Below are 18,307 nucleotides of genomic sequence, written 5' to 3' on the forward strand. Positions count from 1 at the left end.
TATGTTTTTAACAAGTCTTTGAGATATTGAACTAGGCAATAAAATGTTGTAGAATAATCGTCATGTTTGGAGGACAACTATAAATAAAATGGAAATTTTTTAATGTAATCAATAAAATAAATATAATATCAAGTCTATAAATAGCTGCCAGAAAACAGCTTCTTTAATGTACTCAGTTTACAATTTTACAGGAAGACACAATTTATTGTTGTCAATGGAGAGAATTATGCAGAATATTAATAAGGAATTTGACGTAAAATCTTGGTGGACAGAGACTTTGTATATAAATAGGTTTTGCACAACTCGAGATGAAGATCAATAGCAAAATAAGAAAATTACTGTATCCAGTCTCAATGTTTTGTAGATAGACACAATACACATCACAGAAAAGGGAATACAAATTCTTATTGATAGACCCGACAATAAACGAAAACAGTTGAAATCCATAATTTAATTTAATTACACATAGTTTTGAATTGATGAAAAGATTAGGAAAGTGGTTGTGCTTCATGTTATATGGCAATGGTATGTCTTGGTCTGCAATATCTTTGAGCTTCAGGTAGACTTGCCACTGTTCAAAATGAAACACAGATTGTTATTATTGTGCCAAATAAAAAATTAAGAAAAAAATAAACATATGGGTTGTACTTGCCTGTGACAAACACCTCATTTCTACCACTCAAACTATTCCTGCCGAATATAGTCAATGAACACTCTAGGGATGTGACTAATTGTATGCCAACGCTCTCCTCCCTCCTTTTTGTACTTCTCCTTAACTAATGGACAATCTTCAATGTACAAATTATAAAGGGAGTTGGGTAGACCTTCCTCCGGCAAACTCTCAAGACTAGGGCAGTTGTCAATCCATATACTACTAAGAGATTTGAGGTGGAGAAATCCCTTGTAGTTCAATATTCTTAGCTTTGAACATTTGCCCAAATGGAGATTCGTGAGAGTTGGTGGCAGTAGATTCTGCTCAGGGAACAACTCCAGGTTTTCAAAATCATCACTAACCATGAAATGAGTCAAAGAATTGAGTTGGAATAAACCCCACTCCTCTCTAGAAGCAATTAATTTTGGGCAATTGTGTATTAGAAGAGACCACAACTTGGAAGGCAAACCTCCAATAAGAAAAGACTCCAGCCTTGGACAATCAAACAACTTTAGAATACATAGATTGGTGAACAAGGGTAGGCAAAAAGGCGATGAGGAGGACTGCCATCCTCTTATTGTAAGTCGACCAAGAGAATTATAGCAGCACAAATCTAAAGAGGGACATTCTACAAAGCCCTTGAAATCCAACGACAACACTTCCAGAAAGGGATTGTTGATTAAATGATCCATGGAGAACTCAACATACTGATTTTCACGAAGGACAAATCTTTTCAAGCTGGATGACAACTCATTTATCAAAATCCGCTTACAATTCCGTAGATCCAACACTCTGATTTCATCAAAATTGAGAATTGACACGTCCAGCATTTTGCAACCACTAATCACCAATCTATGTAATGAAGGAAGGTGTGGAGGGAGTGCTTTTTTCAATTTGGGACAGTCTCTTATGTAAAGCTCTTTAAGCAGAGGAAACCCTTCAATACATAACCATTCCTCCCATTCCGACATGCAGTCAAATTCCAAAACTTCAAGAAACTTGAACGGAACATTTGTTGAGTCATTGCCAAAGATCTTTATTCCATTACAGTTGTGCAGTTTAAGAGATATTAAGTTGGGTAAACCAAAACCACTTAGCCAATTTGGAAACATATTTCCATTGTAGTTCTCAATAGTGAGCCTCTTCAGATTGTTATTTGGTTGAAGGGCATCCAAGACAGACACATTGCTTTCCACTACTGAACCATCAAATATCATATGTATTTCTTCTAAATACTTCTTATCTTGCAAACGGCTCTTTAGGGCATGTGTTGGATCAGTGACATTGTTCAATCCTGAAAGACAAAGTTTTCCTTGAAGAAGATTGAGACTTTCTAACTCCTCAATATCAGATCCACTTGGCTCTCCCACAATAAAGTTAGTTAATGTTTGTAGATGGGTTAGTTTCCTTATGTTCTTTGGCATCTTCTCTATTGCAGACCCTTCTAGATTAAGATGGCGTAAACGGTCAAGTTTGGAAAAATTTATAGGAAGTTCAGTCAAATTATAACACTTTTCCAATATCAATGTCTCTAAATTGTAAAGCTTACAAATAGAATTAGGCAACCTTACAATACTTGTCCAAGACACATCTAGATAGCGCAAAAACTTTAAATTGCCTATCTCATCTGCTAGCTCTAGCTCTAGCTCTGTATGTAAAGACCTACTACCAAGAAATGACAACATCTGCAAATATTTTAGTTTGGAAAATATATCACATTGCACATTGTTGCTTATCTCGGTCCATTTGTAACTTTTTGGTTCTATCAACAAGCTGTGTAATCCCTTACTTCTATAAGTGTGTTTTAATATTCTATCAGCATCTTCCGAATCAAAAGAGAACCAAATGTGGCGTGTCCATTTAGAAATGTGATTTACATTCTTATCATCCTCTACTTGTAAGCAAAACTCTCGAGACATTGATTTTGCCAAGTCATTTACAAGATCATGCATGGTAAAACCACCATCAAAATCTAGTGATTTTTGGAAAAATGAAATTGACTCAAGAACATTGAATAACTCACTACCCAACTTTTCTTTACTTTTGTCACTTTTGTAGGAATTCAGCAAACCATTTGCCATCCACATTTTGATTAACTTGTTCTTGTCAAACTTATAACCCTTGGGAAATATTGAGCAGTATGCAAAACAAGGCTTCAAATTGGAAGGAAGATTATGGTAACCCAATCTCAATACTGGATTTATGCCAGTGTCTTTCTCAGATAAACCCCACATATCATCCTCCAATATTTCAATCCATTCACTTTGAGAGAATTTCGCTCTCAAGAGTTTCCCCATAGTTATCACGGCTAATGGCAGCCCTCCACACTTGCCTACAATCCTCTTTCCAATTGGTTCAAGATCTGGATATTCACTCCCTTTTTTGTTGGGAAAAGCATGTCTCTCAAATAAACTCCAAGAATCACTCTCCCCCAATTGAACTAATTCAAATAACTTGGATTCCATGGCTAATGCATTCTCCTTATTTCGTGTTGTCACAATAATATTACTTCCAGAAGATCCTTCATTAAAGAAACTTAGTAACTTCTCACAACTTTCCCAGTCTACTTTCCTGATATCATCTAGAACAAGCAAACATTTTTTTCCGGTTATCTTTTCCTGCAATTGACATTGGAGTAGATCTAGGTTTTCAGTGTTTGGTGAAGAACCAAATGACTCGAGAATTGCTTTAGTGAGTCTAATAACATCAAATGATTCAGAAACATAGACCCAAGCTTTAAGATCAAAGTTCTTTTGCACCCTGTGGTCATTGTAGACAAGCTGAGCAAGGGTGGTCTTACCTATCCCACCAAGACCAACTATGCTGATTATTAGTGCTTGGTTGCTGGTGCTACTACTATTATTGTTTAAAAGTAAGAAACTGATAATTTCCTCTTTTTCACCCTGTCTACCATATTTGCTAGATTCATCCACCAAAGACGTCGTTGGCACTCTTTCTGAAAATTCATTACGAGCAAATATTCCTTCTTTCAAACCCAACAAATCCTTTTCGTCTAATAGATCTTTTAGGTTGTCTAGCAAATCATTGATCCTAGATTTAAATCGACCAGCTAAAAGAAAGAAATAAATCTTGATCTTAGATTTAAATCGGCCAACTAAACGGAAGCGATGAACCTTGGACTTCCTTTGGGCACTAGTAGCAATCTCATCCAACAGTTGTTCTACTTCATATACCACATGCTTTAGATTATCAAGCCAAAACCTCACCCTTTCGTCATGGTACTGTTTTGTCTCTGCATCATCCAACACTTTCTGGATTGAATTCAATTTAATTTTAAGTTTATTCACCAACCGTTTATTGAAGAGGTCTTTGTAATCTCTTGAGGCAACACTTTCAACAATGACTTGGATGACCGGTGTAAGAAATGCTCCAGCAACCATCAATCCTGCCATGGCTACCTGTAAGTTGGTAATATGTTAGCTTATGCTATAACGCATACATGTAAAATAATAAGTGCATGTCTTCTGATAAATATTACATAAAGTGTAAAGTTCTAAACATATATTAAAAATGATGAATTGTTTCATTAATGGCTGATTATACTGCTATGATAAGAACTATATATGAAGACTATCTTCATTGCAAACAACAAAATCATTTGTGACTTTTATATTTCTTCATCATTATATTTGAGATTTTTGCTAATGTGATATGTACTCTCGTTTCAAACTCAAATATACACTCAAAAACTTTAGTTAAAGACGAATCACATCAGAGAATACAAATTTAAATTATCTCTAAAATAATCTATGAATTTAAATTTTAAAACTTAATTTCCTCTAAAAATGTGGAGGGTTAAATGAAATAATAAAAAAAATCGACGCTTGACTTTGGAGGTCATGCAAGATGTAAGATAGTAACATATTGTTGTATTATTTAACAAATAATTAAAATGTATTGATGTTGTTATATAATAAGTAAAATGTTTTGTTAAAAAAACTAGTAAAAAGCTTTATATATAATTAGTAAAATATTATATTTAATAATTTAAAAATTAGAGCATTTGAATTTGCATTTAAGTATATAGTTGAAAAGGAAACAAATTTTTAAATATAAATAAAAAATATTTAATAATTATTCTACTGATTTGAATTTCAATTTCAAACATTTATAAAAAAAAAAATTATCTAAAATATGATAATTATTAAACTAAAAATATAAAAAACAAAATAAATATTGGATTTTTATTTTTTGGTGATCTTTTTTAATTGACTTAATTACACTTTTGATCCTTTATTTTAGTCAATTTACAAAATTAATGCGCTTATTTCAAATATAAATAATTTTAGTCTATTTTTTATATTTTTGTACTAAAAATGAATGATGTTTCTATTTTTAAATGTCGTATTATTTGTGAAATATGGTAATTCATCATATGAGAATATTTTATAAATGTTTATAGATAAAAAATGTATCTTAAAAAATGCACAACATGTTAATTTCTAATGCAAAGAATAGAAAAAAATTAAAATTATTTAAATTTAAAATGAGTGATTAATTTCGTGAATCAAGTAAAATAGAAGGATTACAATTATAATAATTAAGTCTTTTTAATTTCATTTCAATTCTTTTTTACATATAATAATAAAAAATTAATATTTTTCTATTTTTATTCCCTATTTACATGATAAAGAACATTTTATCTACTTATTTCTATTCCCCATTTATCAGTTCCGTTTCTTAAAAGAGCACATAAAATTTATTATCCAAAAAAATATTTAAAAAAAGGATGTAAGTAAACAAGAAAATAATTTAGTTTGGGGACAATTTATATTTATTGGTCAATAGATCTGTCAAGGTCGGTCCAATCAATTCAGAAATCATGTTTTAATTTAAGAAACAGGCCTAAAAATATGAATTTATGCCGATTTTTTTATTAAAAAAAACTAGTATAAAATCATAGATTTTGAAAACAAATTATATTTTTGCAATTGTTATTAAAAAAATTGTGAAATAGATTTTTAAAGCAAATTATATTTTATATCTATTTTTAAAAAACAATATTAATTTGATAATTAAAAAAAATTACTGTGCCCGGCAAGATCTAGGGTCAGTGCGGTAGCACATGCTGCACCTACATTGGGCCGCCCCTAAGACCAGCAACTTACATCCATTAACTCAACTAAAAATTATGAACACGTTCATTTCAACTTTTTTTTAAAATAGTTTTTATAGAGTTACATGTTTTTGGTTAATACATTTAAAAAGAACTTTTATAAAAAAAATTCAAATAAAAAATTAGTTTTAATAGTTTTTCCTAAAATATTATTTAAGATATTGCATTAATTTTCCATGTTTTTTTAACAAAAGTTTAACAATCAGTTAAATTTAAAATTATTGTGAATAATTTTTCATGAAAATTATATAACTCTGACTATGTTTTAATCTTTTTATGAAAAATTATTTCCCCGATATATCTTTTTCAATAATATATGTTTAAATTACTAAATATTAAAATTAATCTTTAAAAATATATAAAAAAATTTATTGGTAAACCTAAAGCTAACCACTTTCAATTCATTTCTCATAAGGTTAGAAATAAACTGGCAGCTTGGAAAGCAAGTCTTCTCTCGATTGTAGAAAGAGTTCAACTGATTAAAGTTGTGGTCCATACTATGTTGATTCACTATATGTCTATTTACAATTGACTTGCTAGCACCATTCATTTCATTGAGTGTTGGACGAGGAATTTTATCTGGAATGGAAGTTTGATTTTTTTGGATCCTCTAGTGGCCCCTTGGTTGTTGGTTCTAGTCCACTATTAGGCTCAACGCTCCCTCCCCCCGGGGTAATGGAACAACAACATTTTTTTTGTCCGTATTTTGGGCCGCCCAAGATCCAATGGTTGGAATGCAATTTTAGATCCATCCCCCCAAATAGTATATCTTGTAACCCTCTTACAATTTGGTCCTTTTTATCTTTATGGAGGTGGAAATCCACCAATATTTGTTGTATCTTTGGATTTTATTGACACTTTTCTACCTATTTGTGAAGAGGTTTCTAGGTATTACAATGTTTGCAAATAAATTTTGTCGTCTCATATATCTTTCCCTCAAAGGTTAGGATGTGAGACTATCTCTTTGCTTTCATAGAGAGTAGAGTTGTCATCAGTGGCTAGTTCAAGATATTCCATTACTATTGTGTGATTTCCATAAGCTTTACCTTATGATAACCATGTGTCACACTCAGGCTCAAACCCTATTCCAGACCAATTGATCTAGGGTTTCCCCACCCCTCCTCAAGAGTTAGATATGACTAACCCTTATTGTGATCTTTGTACTTGGGTTCGTAACTGTTTGCAGGATAATATTCATACGCCTATACCAGAGGGAGGTTTGTTTTCATTGATGTTTTCTTTATTTGTTTGTTTAGAAGGCTCTCAATTTCCTTCTTCTTCATGTTTGTTGTCTTTAGAGAAGAGTTTACCCGATGTGTCTTTAAATGTTGATAGTGATGTAGCTAAAATAGTTTTGGGAGTTACAAAGCAGTTAGGTTGTGAGCACTTTCTAAGTGGCAAGGTTGAGTTAGAAAAGATTATGTCTCTGGAAAAGAAAGATAGGAATAAAAGGGTTTCTCGTTTTTCCAGGGTGATGGGTAGATTTTAATTTGATCCTTTAATATTAGAGGTTTGGAGAGTAAAACCAAAAGATGGCTTCTTGGGCTCTTTATAGTGTGTTTTATCATTGTCCTATCTTTTTTAAGTATTCTAATCAGTTGTGGGGTCCAAAATTGTTTCAGTTTAAAAATCAGTGGTTGTCATATACTAATTTCATTGTGTTAGTCCTAAATTCTTGGCATGTTCCTTCAAATCCATGTTGGAAGGCCTTTATTATTATGGGTAAGGTTAGACCTATTAAAAACTCTCAAATATTAGAATAAGAAAATGTTTGTAAGTTAGATTATAAAATTTAGTCCCTTAGAGTGGTGATTAGGGACTTAGATTTGTTGGCAGACCAAAAGGGCCTTTATGTGGAGGAAGTGGACACTACATCTTCTACCATTAAAGATCATTGGGCTCTACTTAGGATAAAGGATTCTTAACTATCCCAAAGAGAAAAGTCTAGATGGCTAAAGGAAGGGGATGCCAATTCGAGTTTTCTTTATGCCTTGATCAAGTGGATGAGTAGGAGAAATTTAATCTTAACTCTTAAAGTCGACAATGGTTGGCTTAAAGGAGTGGCTGAGATTTGGAAAGAGATCTTTAATTATTTCTATAAGCAGTTTTCTAAATTGAATGTTCACTGACCTAGGCTTCTTGGGGTGCCTTTTCGGTCTCTCTTAAAGGAGGACAATTTGGCCTTGACCTCTGTTTTCCTTCTAAAGGAACTTTACATGGTGGTGTCTCTGAGTGATGATAATAAAAGTCTAGATCCTAATGGCTTTAATTTTCCTTCTTTAAAATATTCTAGACTTGTTAAAGGAAGACTTGTGGATTATGTTTGCCATGTTTCACTATTTTACATCTCTACCACACAGTTTTGCTTCCTTTTTTACGACTCTTATTGCCAAGGTCAAGAACCCCGACTCCATGGCAGAATTTTTGTCTATCTCCCGAGTTGGATTCCTCTAAAATTTGGTAGCAAAAGTTTTGACTAAGATACTAAGATTGGTTATAGATAAGTCGATCTCTTCGAATCAGTCAAAATTCTAAAAAGGGAGAATGATGGTTGATGGGGTCGTGGCAGTTAATAAGATTATAGTTTTGGCCAAACGCTCTAGAAAGGATCTTTCATCTTTACAGCTGACTTTGAGAAAATGTATGATCCAGTTAATTGGATCTTTCTAAATTTTGTGCATATCAAATCTGGTTTTAATGATAAATGGAAATCATGGATCAGAGCTTGTGTTTTTGCAAGAAATTTGGCCATGTTGGTCAATGGCTTTCTAACTAAAGAGATTAAAACTTAAATGGGATTGAAGTAATGAGACCCCATAACTCCTCTTCTTTTCCTCCTTGTGGTAGAAGGCCTCATTAGGCTGATCAAGAGAGATTTTGATCTCAATCTCTTCTCTGGGTTTAAAGTTGCTCTTTTCTTGGTAGTCTCTCATCTTCAATATGCCAGTGACACATTCCTTTTGTTTGAGCCTTCAAGTGGGAATTTATGGACTATCAAAATAGTTCTAAGGTGGTAAACCTAAAGCTCACCACTTTCAATTAAGTTTAATAATGTTATAAATAAACTGGCAACTTGGAAAGCAAGTCTTCTCTCGATTGCATGAAGAGCTCAATTAGTTTAATTTGCGGTCCATAGTATGTTGATTCATTGTATGTCTATTTACCATTGGCTTGCTAGCATCAATCATTTCATTGAGTGTTGGATGAGGAATTTTATATGGAGTGGCAGTTTGATTTTGTCGGATCCTCTGGTGGTCCCTTAGTTGTTAGTTCTAGTCCACTTTTAAGCTCGACACCCTCCTTTTCTTTGGATGTAGCATTTTCTTTTGTAGGTAGTAATGGAATAACATATTTCTCTAGTCCATGTTTTGGGCCTCCCAAGATCTAATATTTGGAATTCAAATTTGAGTCCATCCCCCCAAATAGTATATCTTGTAACCCTCATACAATTTGGTTCTTTTTCTCTTTGTGGAGGTGGAAATCCACCAATATTTGTAGGAGTTTGGGTTTTTTTTTACACTTTTCTACCTATTTGTGAAAAGGTTTCTAAGGATTACAATGTTCGCATACGACTTTTCTCATCTTATCTATCTTTCCCTTCGATGTTCGGATGTGAGACTATATCTTAGCTTTCATAGAGTGCAGAGTTGTCATGGATGGCTAGTTTAAGATATTCTCTTACTATTGTGTGCTTGCCATAAGCTTTACCTTATGATCATTGTGTGTCACATTTAGGCTTAAACTTTATTCTAGACCATTATATCAAGGGGTTCCCCACTCCTCAAGAGTTAGATGTGATTAACCCTTATTGTGATCTTTATTTTTTTGTTTAGCAGGCTCTCAATTTCCTTCTTATTCATGTTAGTTATCTCTAGAGAAGAGTTTTCCCGATGTGTGTTTAAATGTTGATAGTGATATAGCTAAACTAGTTTTGAGAATTACAAAGCAGTTAGGTTGTGAGAACTTTCTAAGTGACAAGGTTAAGTTAGAAAAGATTATGTATATGGAAAATAAAGATAGGAATAAAAGAGGTTCTCGTTTGATCCTTTAATATTAGAGGTTTGCAAGGTAGAACCAAAAGAAGGATGGTGAGGGATTTTATTCTAGTAAATTCCTCTGATTTTGTGTTTATTCAAGAGACCATACTCCTTCGTGTCATTGATTTTATTCCTCATTCCCTTTGGGAGAATTTGTCCTATGAACAAAGTTTTACTCCAGTGGTTGGTAATAGTGGTAGGGTTCTTCCGATCCAGTGTATTTCAAAATGATGGCCCTTTTATCCTTCTCGAGACCCTGTGTCCTTGATGTGTGTTTAAAATGGGGAGATTCTAAGACAATTTATTTTGTGGAAAAATCTATTTGAAATCGTCTTTATATGGGAAAAAAGTATGTGGAACAGATCTCTGTCTTTGCAAGGCTTCTCTTTGAGGAGAGGTTCGGCGAGTTTTGGGAGATTTCAATTGCATCTCCTATCCCGCAGGGAGAATGTGTTTTGATACTTTTTCTAAACTCTCTAGTAATGTCCCGTGTGTGGCTTTTTCAACCTTTATTTTCATTATCAACTTGATGGATCTTCCCCATTTGGGAAAGAAGTTTACTTGGTTTCAACCTAGAAGAGGGAAGTTAGTAGGCTAGATCTGATCTTGATTTTTGATGTTTGGCTAGGTTGTTGGATACCAACAGCATAATGGGAGCTCTTTATTGTGTTTTTTATCATTGTCCTGTCTTTTTTAAGTATTCTAATCAGTTGCGGGGTGCAAAACTATTTCAGTTTAAAAAGTAGTGGTTGCCACATACTGTTTTTGTTGTTTTGGTCCTAAATTCTTGGCATGTTACTTCAAATCCATATTTAAAGGCCTTTATTCTTATGGGTAAGTTTATATCTCTTAAAACCTCTCAATTATTGGAATAAGCAAGTGTTTGTAAGTTGGATTCCAAAATTTAGTCCCTTAGAGTGGTGATTGGGGAGTTAGATCTGTTGGCCGACCAAAAGGACCTTTCTATGGAGGAAGTGGACACTACATCTTTTTCCATTGATGATCATTAGGATCTTCTTAGGGCAAAGTATTCTTAGCTATCCCAAATAGCAAAGGTTAATTTCTCAAGGAAGGGGATGCCAATTCGAGTTTCTTTTATGCCTTGATCAAGTGTAGGAGTAGGAGAAATTCAATCTTAACTCTTAAAGTCGGGGATGGTTGGCATGAAGGGTAGCCAAGATTTGGAAAGAGACCTTTAATTATTTCTTTGGGCGGTTTTCTAAACTAAATGTTCATCGCCCTAGGCTTCTTAGAGTGCCTTTTCGGCCTCTCTTAAAGGAGGACAATTTGGCCTTTACCTCTGGTTTCCTTCCTTTTTGAGGAACTTTACGTGGTGGTGTCTCTGGGTGACGGTAAAAAGAGTCCAGGTCCTGATTGGCTTTAATTTTTCCTTCTTAAAAATATTCTAGACTTGTCAAAGATAGACTTGTGGATTATGTTCGACGTGTTTCAATATTTTGTTTCTCTACCTCACAGTTTTGATTCCTTTTTTGCAACTCTTATTGCCAAGGTCAAGAACCCATGCTCCTTGGCAGAATTTTGGTGTATCTCCTAAGTTGGATTCCTCTAAAAATTGGTAGCCAAAGTTTTTGCTAAGAGATTGTGATTGTTTATAGACAAATTGATCTCTTCAAATCAGTCGAAATTCTTAAAAGGGAGAATGATGGTTGATGGGGTCGTGGCAGTTAATAAGATTGTATTTTTGGCCAAACGCTCTAGAAAGGATTTTTCATTTTTACAACTGACTTTGAGAAAACGTGTGATCCAGTTTGCTGGAGCTTTCTGAATTTTATGCATATCAAATTTGGTTTTAATGATAAATGGAAATCTCGGATGAGAGCTTGTGTTTTTGCAAGAAATTAGGCCATGTTGGTAAATGGCTTTCTAACTAAAGAGATTAAAACTTAAATAGGATTGAAGTAAGGAGATCCCATAACTCCTCTTCTTTTCCTCCTTGTGGTAGAAGGCCTCATTAGGATAATCAAGAGAGATTTTGATCTCAATCTCTTCTCTGGGTTTAGAGTTGCTCTTTTCTTGGTAGTCTTTCATCTTCAATATGTTAATGACACTTTACTTTTGTTTGAGCCTTCAAGTGGGAATTTATGGACTATCAAAATAGTTATGAGGTGGTTTGAGCTAGCTTTTGTCCTTGAGATTAATTTTCATAAGAGTATCTTGATTGGGATTAATTTTGACCCTTCCTTTATAGAGTTAGTTGAGGATTTCCTCAATTGCAAGGATGAGTCTCTCCCTTTTAGGTATCTCAGGCTCCCAGTAGGTGTCAATCCTTGGTTGGAATTTACTTGAGAGCCCCTTATAAACTTGATTTGGAAGACACTTCATTCCTATAGTCATAGGTATGTGAGCCTTGAGGGGGGATAAAGTGACTCTCCTCAACATTGTCTTCAATGCAATTCATGTTTTCATTCTTTACTTCTTGTAGATATATGTGATAGTGTGGAAAATGTTCGTTAGGATTCAGAGAAGGTTCCTTTGGAAAGGTGTGAAAAGAGAAGTCAAGATCTCTTAGGTTAATTGGTTTATTATTAATAAGTGTAAGTGAGGTGATGGCTTAGATGTTAGAGATCTTCGACTGTTCAATCTAGAACATCTTATCCAAATGGAGATGGAGGCTTTTGTCGGGTGCTTTCAGGTTTGTGGATTGATATGTTCTCTTCCAAGTATGGTGCCTTAAAGGTTTTGTCATTGTGTGGGGGTAGGTCTTCGGGGCTCCATTCTATTTCTTCCTCGTGGGACAGGGGGGCTCCTCCTAGGATCCCAAATGGATTACCCTACTAATTGGTTTGGGGAATGGTTTGTTAATAAGGTGAGGAAAAATTCCCATACATCCTTTTTAGAAGGCCATTAGTTAGGTAGCTTTCCTCTTAAGATTATATTTCAAAATTTTTTTTAGCATACCCCAATTTCAACCTGGAACGGTGATTAAGCTAGGAAGGAGGGGGGAGGTGAGGATTTTACTGGACCTTAGGTGGATGAGATATTTATTCATCTATGAAAAATATTTTGTTTGTAATTGTTTTCTTGGCTCTCAGAAAGTTCCAATTTTGTGAAGGGAGTGATAGGTGGGTTTAAAGGCATTCCAGAGATGATATCCTGTTTCTGGCGTCTGCGTACCAAGCCCTTGCAGCTCGCGATCAACCCTTAGTTAGGGAGTTTCCATCTCTTTCCTTTATTTGGAATAGTTGGGCTCCATCTAAGGTGGATGGTGGTCTTTTCCTGACAAATTAAGTTTTCTTCTAGAGAAAATATGTTCAATTTGAAGGTAATTGTCGATCAGGAAGTTGTCTCTTGTATCTTCTGTAGAGTTTGGCCTAAATCTACTTCCCACCTGTTTGTCACTTGTTTTTTTAGCCTCGAGTGTTATATGATCTTTGGTTGGTTAGGGGTGCAGTTGGATATTCCTAGGGATCTTAGGACACTTTTTAAGTTTTCCCTCTCGTTAGAGCCAAAGGTCAAGTCTATGGGAGTCTTCGCCAGAATTTGACAGGTAGTTGTGTGGACTTTTTAGTTCATGTTTAATGATAATTTCTTCTATAGTTCGTCAACAAACGTGAAAGAGGTGGTTGATAACAATATTTTTTGGCTTAGTGCTAGTTCTGCAGTCGTTCATCTCTCTGATTGGCTTCAGAACCCTATCATGTGTCTTAACTAATAATAGATCAAGATGTATGATCGTGTTCAGGTGTGTTAATTTGCTTTTGGTGTTGTTGTGGTTTAGCGATATGAACTCTAGTTGGGTTTCTGTTAGGTGGAACTTCGTTGTGAGGGTGCAACTCTTGATTTTTTGTTCCTGTTTATGGCTGATTGGGTATTCGTTCGCTTTTGTTATGGGGTGTTTGTTTTTCAATGTTTTGTCTATTTTTTTTGTTTCTTCGATACCTCTTGTGCCAATTTGACTTTATTTTTGTATTTTTTATTGGGATTTTTTCCCTTTTCTATTATACATATATTTTATCATTACAAAAAATTATTTAATAATATATATATATATATATATATATATATATATATATTTATGTTACTTGATGTCAAAATTAATGTTTTAATATATTAAAAATTGAGTTAATTTTTATATAAAAAATCAATTTTGATAATATAAACAAATTTTAAAACTATAATACTCTGGTCCTTAATATCATATAATTTTTTTAGTTTTATTATTTTATATTTTATTATAAAATAACTTCATATTTAAATATCATACCCAACAAAATTGAACAAAGAAGTCGAACGCAAACCTTATACTTTGTTTGAATGGAATTTTTTTTTGACAAATTCCTAATTGAAAGTTGGAATATTGAAACCCGAAATATGTGTACCTATAAAAGGTGTTAAAAGGACAATGAATATCTGTGGAAAAAATGATTTGGATCGATTTTAAAGTAAAAATGGTTTGCATCAATTTTAAAATAAAAATAATTTGGATAAATTTTAAAGTAAATATATGTGTTTTGATTTGATTTTGGATGCCAACTTAAAAAATATAATTTAAACATTTAATTTAATGTGGATTAATTGGAATATTTTTATTTTAAAATTTATTTTTTATTTAAATAATAATTTTATAAAAAAGCGATAAAAATAAAAGATTTAATATAAAATATAATATATATATATATATATATATATATATATATATATATATATATATATATATATATATATATATATATATATATATATATATATATATATATATATATATATATATATATATATATATATATATATATATATATACATTAAATTTTGATACTACGAAATAAAATTTATCCATGCTTGAAGCATATAAAAGATTTAAAAAAACAAAAATTAAATTAGACTATTAAATTGATTAAAAAGTAAAAAACCAACTAATAATAAATTAATAAAGACATCATACAAATATAAGAGTATCAAAATACAAAAAAAATAGTTTGTTTGATTTTTTCAATTTTTTAAACCACTTTGAAATTTTATTATAAATCAATTTAAATTTAAAACATTCTTTAAAAAAAATAGCATAATTATTTTTTTAATGGACTAACATAGTGTTTTGATTATCTTAAGCAATAGACAAAATTGAAAATTTGAATGAAAGATAAACAAAAGTGAATATTAAAATTAGAGTAAAATTTATGTCAAGATTAAAAAAATTGAAAATTAAGAAATAAAAATCAACTAACCTAAAATTAAATCTTGTAATCTAAATAAAGTAGAATATTTTCAGGTAAAATAAAACTAAAAAATATATTTAAAAAGGGAGAAAGATATATTATTACCTGTCAATGTGTGAGTAAACAAATCGAAGTTATGATCTCCTGTGAAAAAAAAACTTGAAAGTATATAAAAAAATTAGACTAAGATTTAGGAAATTAAAAACAATAAAAAAATAAGATCTCCTAATAAAATAGAAAAATTACTTGATGGATAGTGATTGTGGAAACAAAGAAACTTAGAATAAGATCTCTTAATTAAGAAAATATTTAGGAGCAACACAAAGTACTGTGAAGAAGTTGAATGTCTTTCCCACAAACCAAACAAGAGATTGATATTTAATCTAGAACAAACCTCGACCACAAAAACGAGTGTCCCAAATTGAAAAATGCACCTTCTAAGAAAGTTAAAAGAAATGTAAACGAAATTATTAAAGTTAATTTGTTTGTTATCGACAACCAATTAGTGACTAGTTTCTTGACGTGTGATAGATACACTAATAGTAACATATAATAATTGGAAAATTATCATTCTTTCATTAGACCTTCTATGAAAATCTCAAAATACTTTTATATTTTGGATATACATATTCGAAGACAATTTTTTTTTTAAAAACGTGACTTCGCATATGCATCTCCGAAAAATATGGCGACTTCGGAGATACATATGCGAAGTCACCTTTTAAAAAAAATAGTGTTTTCGGATATGCATATCCGAAATAATTTGTGGTATTTCAGAAAACGCAAACTGCCATCCCCACTATTTGCATTCTCTTCAAACACCAAATTTTGACTTCAAACCCATTTTTTACCAAGTTCCATTCAAGCATTCCTACTCTACAAGTTCCATTCAAGCATTTCTAAAAGCTCAAAGCTCATTTCAAAATCTACTCAAAGCTCCAAAAATTTGTAAGTTTTCTCTTCTTTCTACCTCTAGCTCAAAGTTGTTATTAGGATTGTTAGAATTTAGGATAATGTGTAAGTTGATGTTATTGTAGTTCAATGTTAGTGTTTATATGTAGAAAACTGGATTTTGGATTAGTTAGGGCAAGAATTGGAAGTTTCTTAAAAATGATTGTTCGCAGGTTATTTCGAAAGTGCATATATGAAATCTCCTCTAACCAGTTTCGGATATGCACTTCTGAAATATTCTCTTAGTTGTTTTTCTTTTATTTTCAAATTTGTTTCATACTTTTACCATTGGCATTTTTTCACAAAAATGGCTGACAAGGCACCAACCAATCGACTTAGATAGAGGAGGCCAATCCAGACAGCCTCAGCTCGACGCGAGAGAGCCGCACAACAATGAGTGACTCGGGGACAGGGTTCGAGTCCGAGTCCAAGTCCAAATGGAAAAGGCGCCTACAAGATCCTCATTTGCACTGAGAAGTCGCTTGTCTCGGGCGTCTTCCTCTCGTGAGGTTAGTCGGGAGGAGGAGGAGGTACTTGAAGAGGATGAGGTATCTGAGGTTCACCCTGAGCACGACGAGGATGCTCAAGACGATGTACATAATGCACAAGATGGTGGCTACCCGAGAGGGCCTTCAGACACGTCTGTCTTAATATACTATCATAACCATGCCGCTCGACATAGTTGAAATGAATTTAAACAATTTATTCAGGATCCAACAACAACTAACATTGTTTTTTTGTGACAGGAACGGATGCCCATAAAATTCGTGAACCATTCGCGAAAAATATTTGATCTCTTTAAACCGCAGACTGAGTGGCTTAATGATGTTGTTGCTGGATCCGGGCTTGGCGGATTATGATGTACCGGATATGTTACCATAAGCCACAGCATGCAGGGGGCATTTGCCGAAAGGTGGAACAAGGAGACATCGTCTTTCCACTTTCCTATTGGGGAGTTGACGATCACCCTCCATAATGTGACCTGCCTGCTCCACCTGTCCATCAGAGGAAGGTTATTAGACCATTCCCAAATATAGAGAGTTGAATTCCATCGAGTGGATGTTGGATTATCTGGGTATGGATGCATATATGGCCAATTATGAGTGCAGAACAACAAAATAGGGTGCGTATCCGGTTCTCTAGCTTGAAAGAGCTTTACGTGAATCACTTAGTGGCGGCAATTGAGGCCAAGGAGGAGGGTGATGCGGTTTTTGTTGAGTACCACCGAGCTTATGATTTGTGGTGTTGGTTCATGTTCTTGGTTGGCATGTCCCTCTTTATGGACAAAAATGTAACCTATGTGGACGTGACATACCTCCGGTACTTTATTGATTTGTCTACAGTTCATGAGTGGGATTGAGGTGTCGTCATTCTGATATACATATTCTAGAAGCTGAATAAAGCATGTAACTGGAGGACCAGCCAGTTGACTGGCTCTTGCACACTCCTCACGGTACATTTCTTTTTAAGTATATGACATTTAATCTGTTATTTGTTAACTTGTGCTAACATATTTTCATATTTGTGTTTCAGAGTTGGATCATCTCCTACTTCCACCGCATTCATGGCTACGATCCTAATCCCTTGTACACTGACGGAATGCCTAGGGCTGCACGATATGTCCTCCATAGGGGGAATCATAAAGTGGCGCCATATCGGGTATACCTCAATTGTACTGCTCACGATGACATCAATTGGACGCCCTTCCATGATTACCATAATGTTGTCCCATTCGACTACATCTCGTTATATTCCGGATGATTGGCATGTGGGACAAACACCATGGTCAGATATCTACCGAAGTGGTGCATGAGACATTTTGGATGTGTGCAGATGATACCGAAATCTCCATTTGAGACTGCTCCCGACACTGTTACCCGCCGAGATCTCACTGCTATCTTTCAGGATTGGGAGCATCATTTGGTGCCAAAAGAGTATCGGTGATGCGGACCACCCAGAGCTGGCACTATGTAGATGGATATGTGATATGGTATTTTCAAGTGTCACATCCTATCATGACATCTGATGCTCAGAGTGCCCACCTAGGTGTAGCAACCTGCCCTAAAAATTTTAGATTTAGAGTCACCACCCATTCTACCAGGGCGAATAGGAAACCCTACGCAGTTAAGAGATTCGGGGTAAGTTATTATATTCGGGTCAAGGGAAGGTGTTAGGCACTCTTAACCCTTTCCTAAGGTTTTGAGTTTAAAACAAAGGTTTATGGCTAAAAGTGTTAAGGTTTATAGCTAAGGAAATGAATAGGGCGAAAAGTGAGATTTGAATGAATTGAGGTTTTGGGAAGGGGACTCGCCTTGTTGCCAAGTGCCTACGTACCTCCTTATGGAGGATCAGA

The 18,307-nt window shown here is 33.8% G+C and overlaps 1 protein-coding gene across 4 annotated transcripts; it reads right to left on the reverse strand.

Annotated features, from left to right (window-relative positions):
- Positions 1-309: 309 nt before the first annotated feature.
- Positions 310-15,409, reverse strand: LOC131593180 (putative disease resistance RPP13-like protein 1). 4 transcript variants are annotated; one of them, XM_058865453.1, is made up of 5 exons: positions 15,250-15,409; positions 15,109-15,147; positions 14,086-14,166; positions 653-4,071; positions 310-571 (listed from the first exon to the last, which is right to left on the reverse strand). In XM_058865453.1, the coding sequence occupies exon 4, from the start codon at positions 4,063-4,065 to the stop codon at positions 685-687; it is 3,381 nt and encodes a 1,126-aa protein (XP_058721436.1). In that variant the 5' UTR covers positions 4,066-4,071; positions 14,086-14,166; positions 15,109-15,147; positions 15,250-15,409; the 3' UTR covers positions 310-571; positions 653-684. The 4 variants fall into 4 exon arrangements, with proteins under 4 accessions (XP_058721436.1, XP_058721435.1, XP_058721437.1 ...); XM_058865452.1 differs by having other exon boundaries at positions 15,109-15,161; XM_058865454.1 differs by lacking the exon at positions 14,086-14,166.
- Between the last annotated feature and the right edge of the window lie 2,898 nt (positions 15,410-18,307).

The sequence above is a fragment of the Vicia villosa genome, linkage group LG3, assembly GCF_029867415.1.
Source record: "Vicia villosa cultivar HV-30 ecotype Madison, WI linkage group LG3, Vvil1.0, whole genome shotgun sequence".
Classification (NCBI taxonomy): Eukaryota; Viridiplantae; Streptophyta; class Magnoliopsida; order Fabales; family Fabaceae; genus Vicia; species Vicia villosa.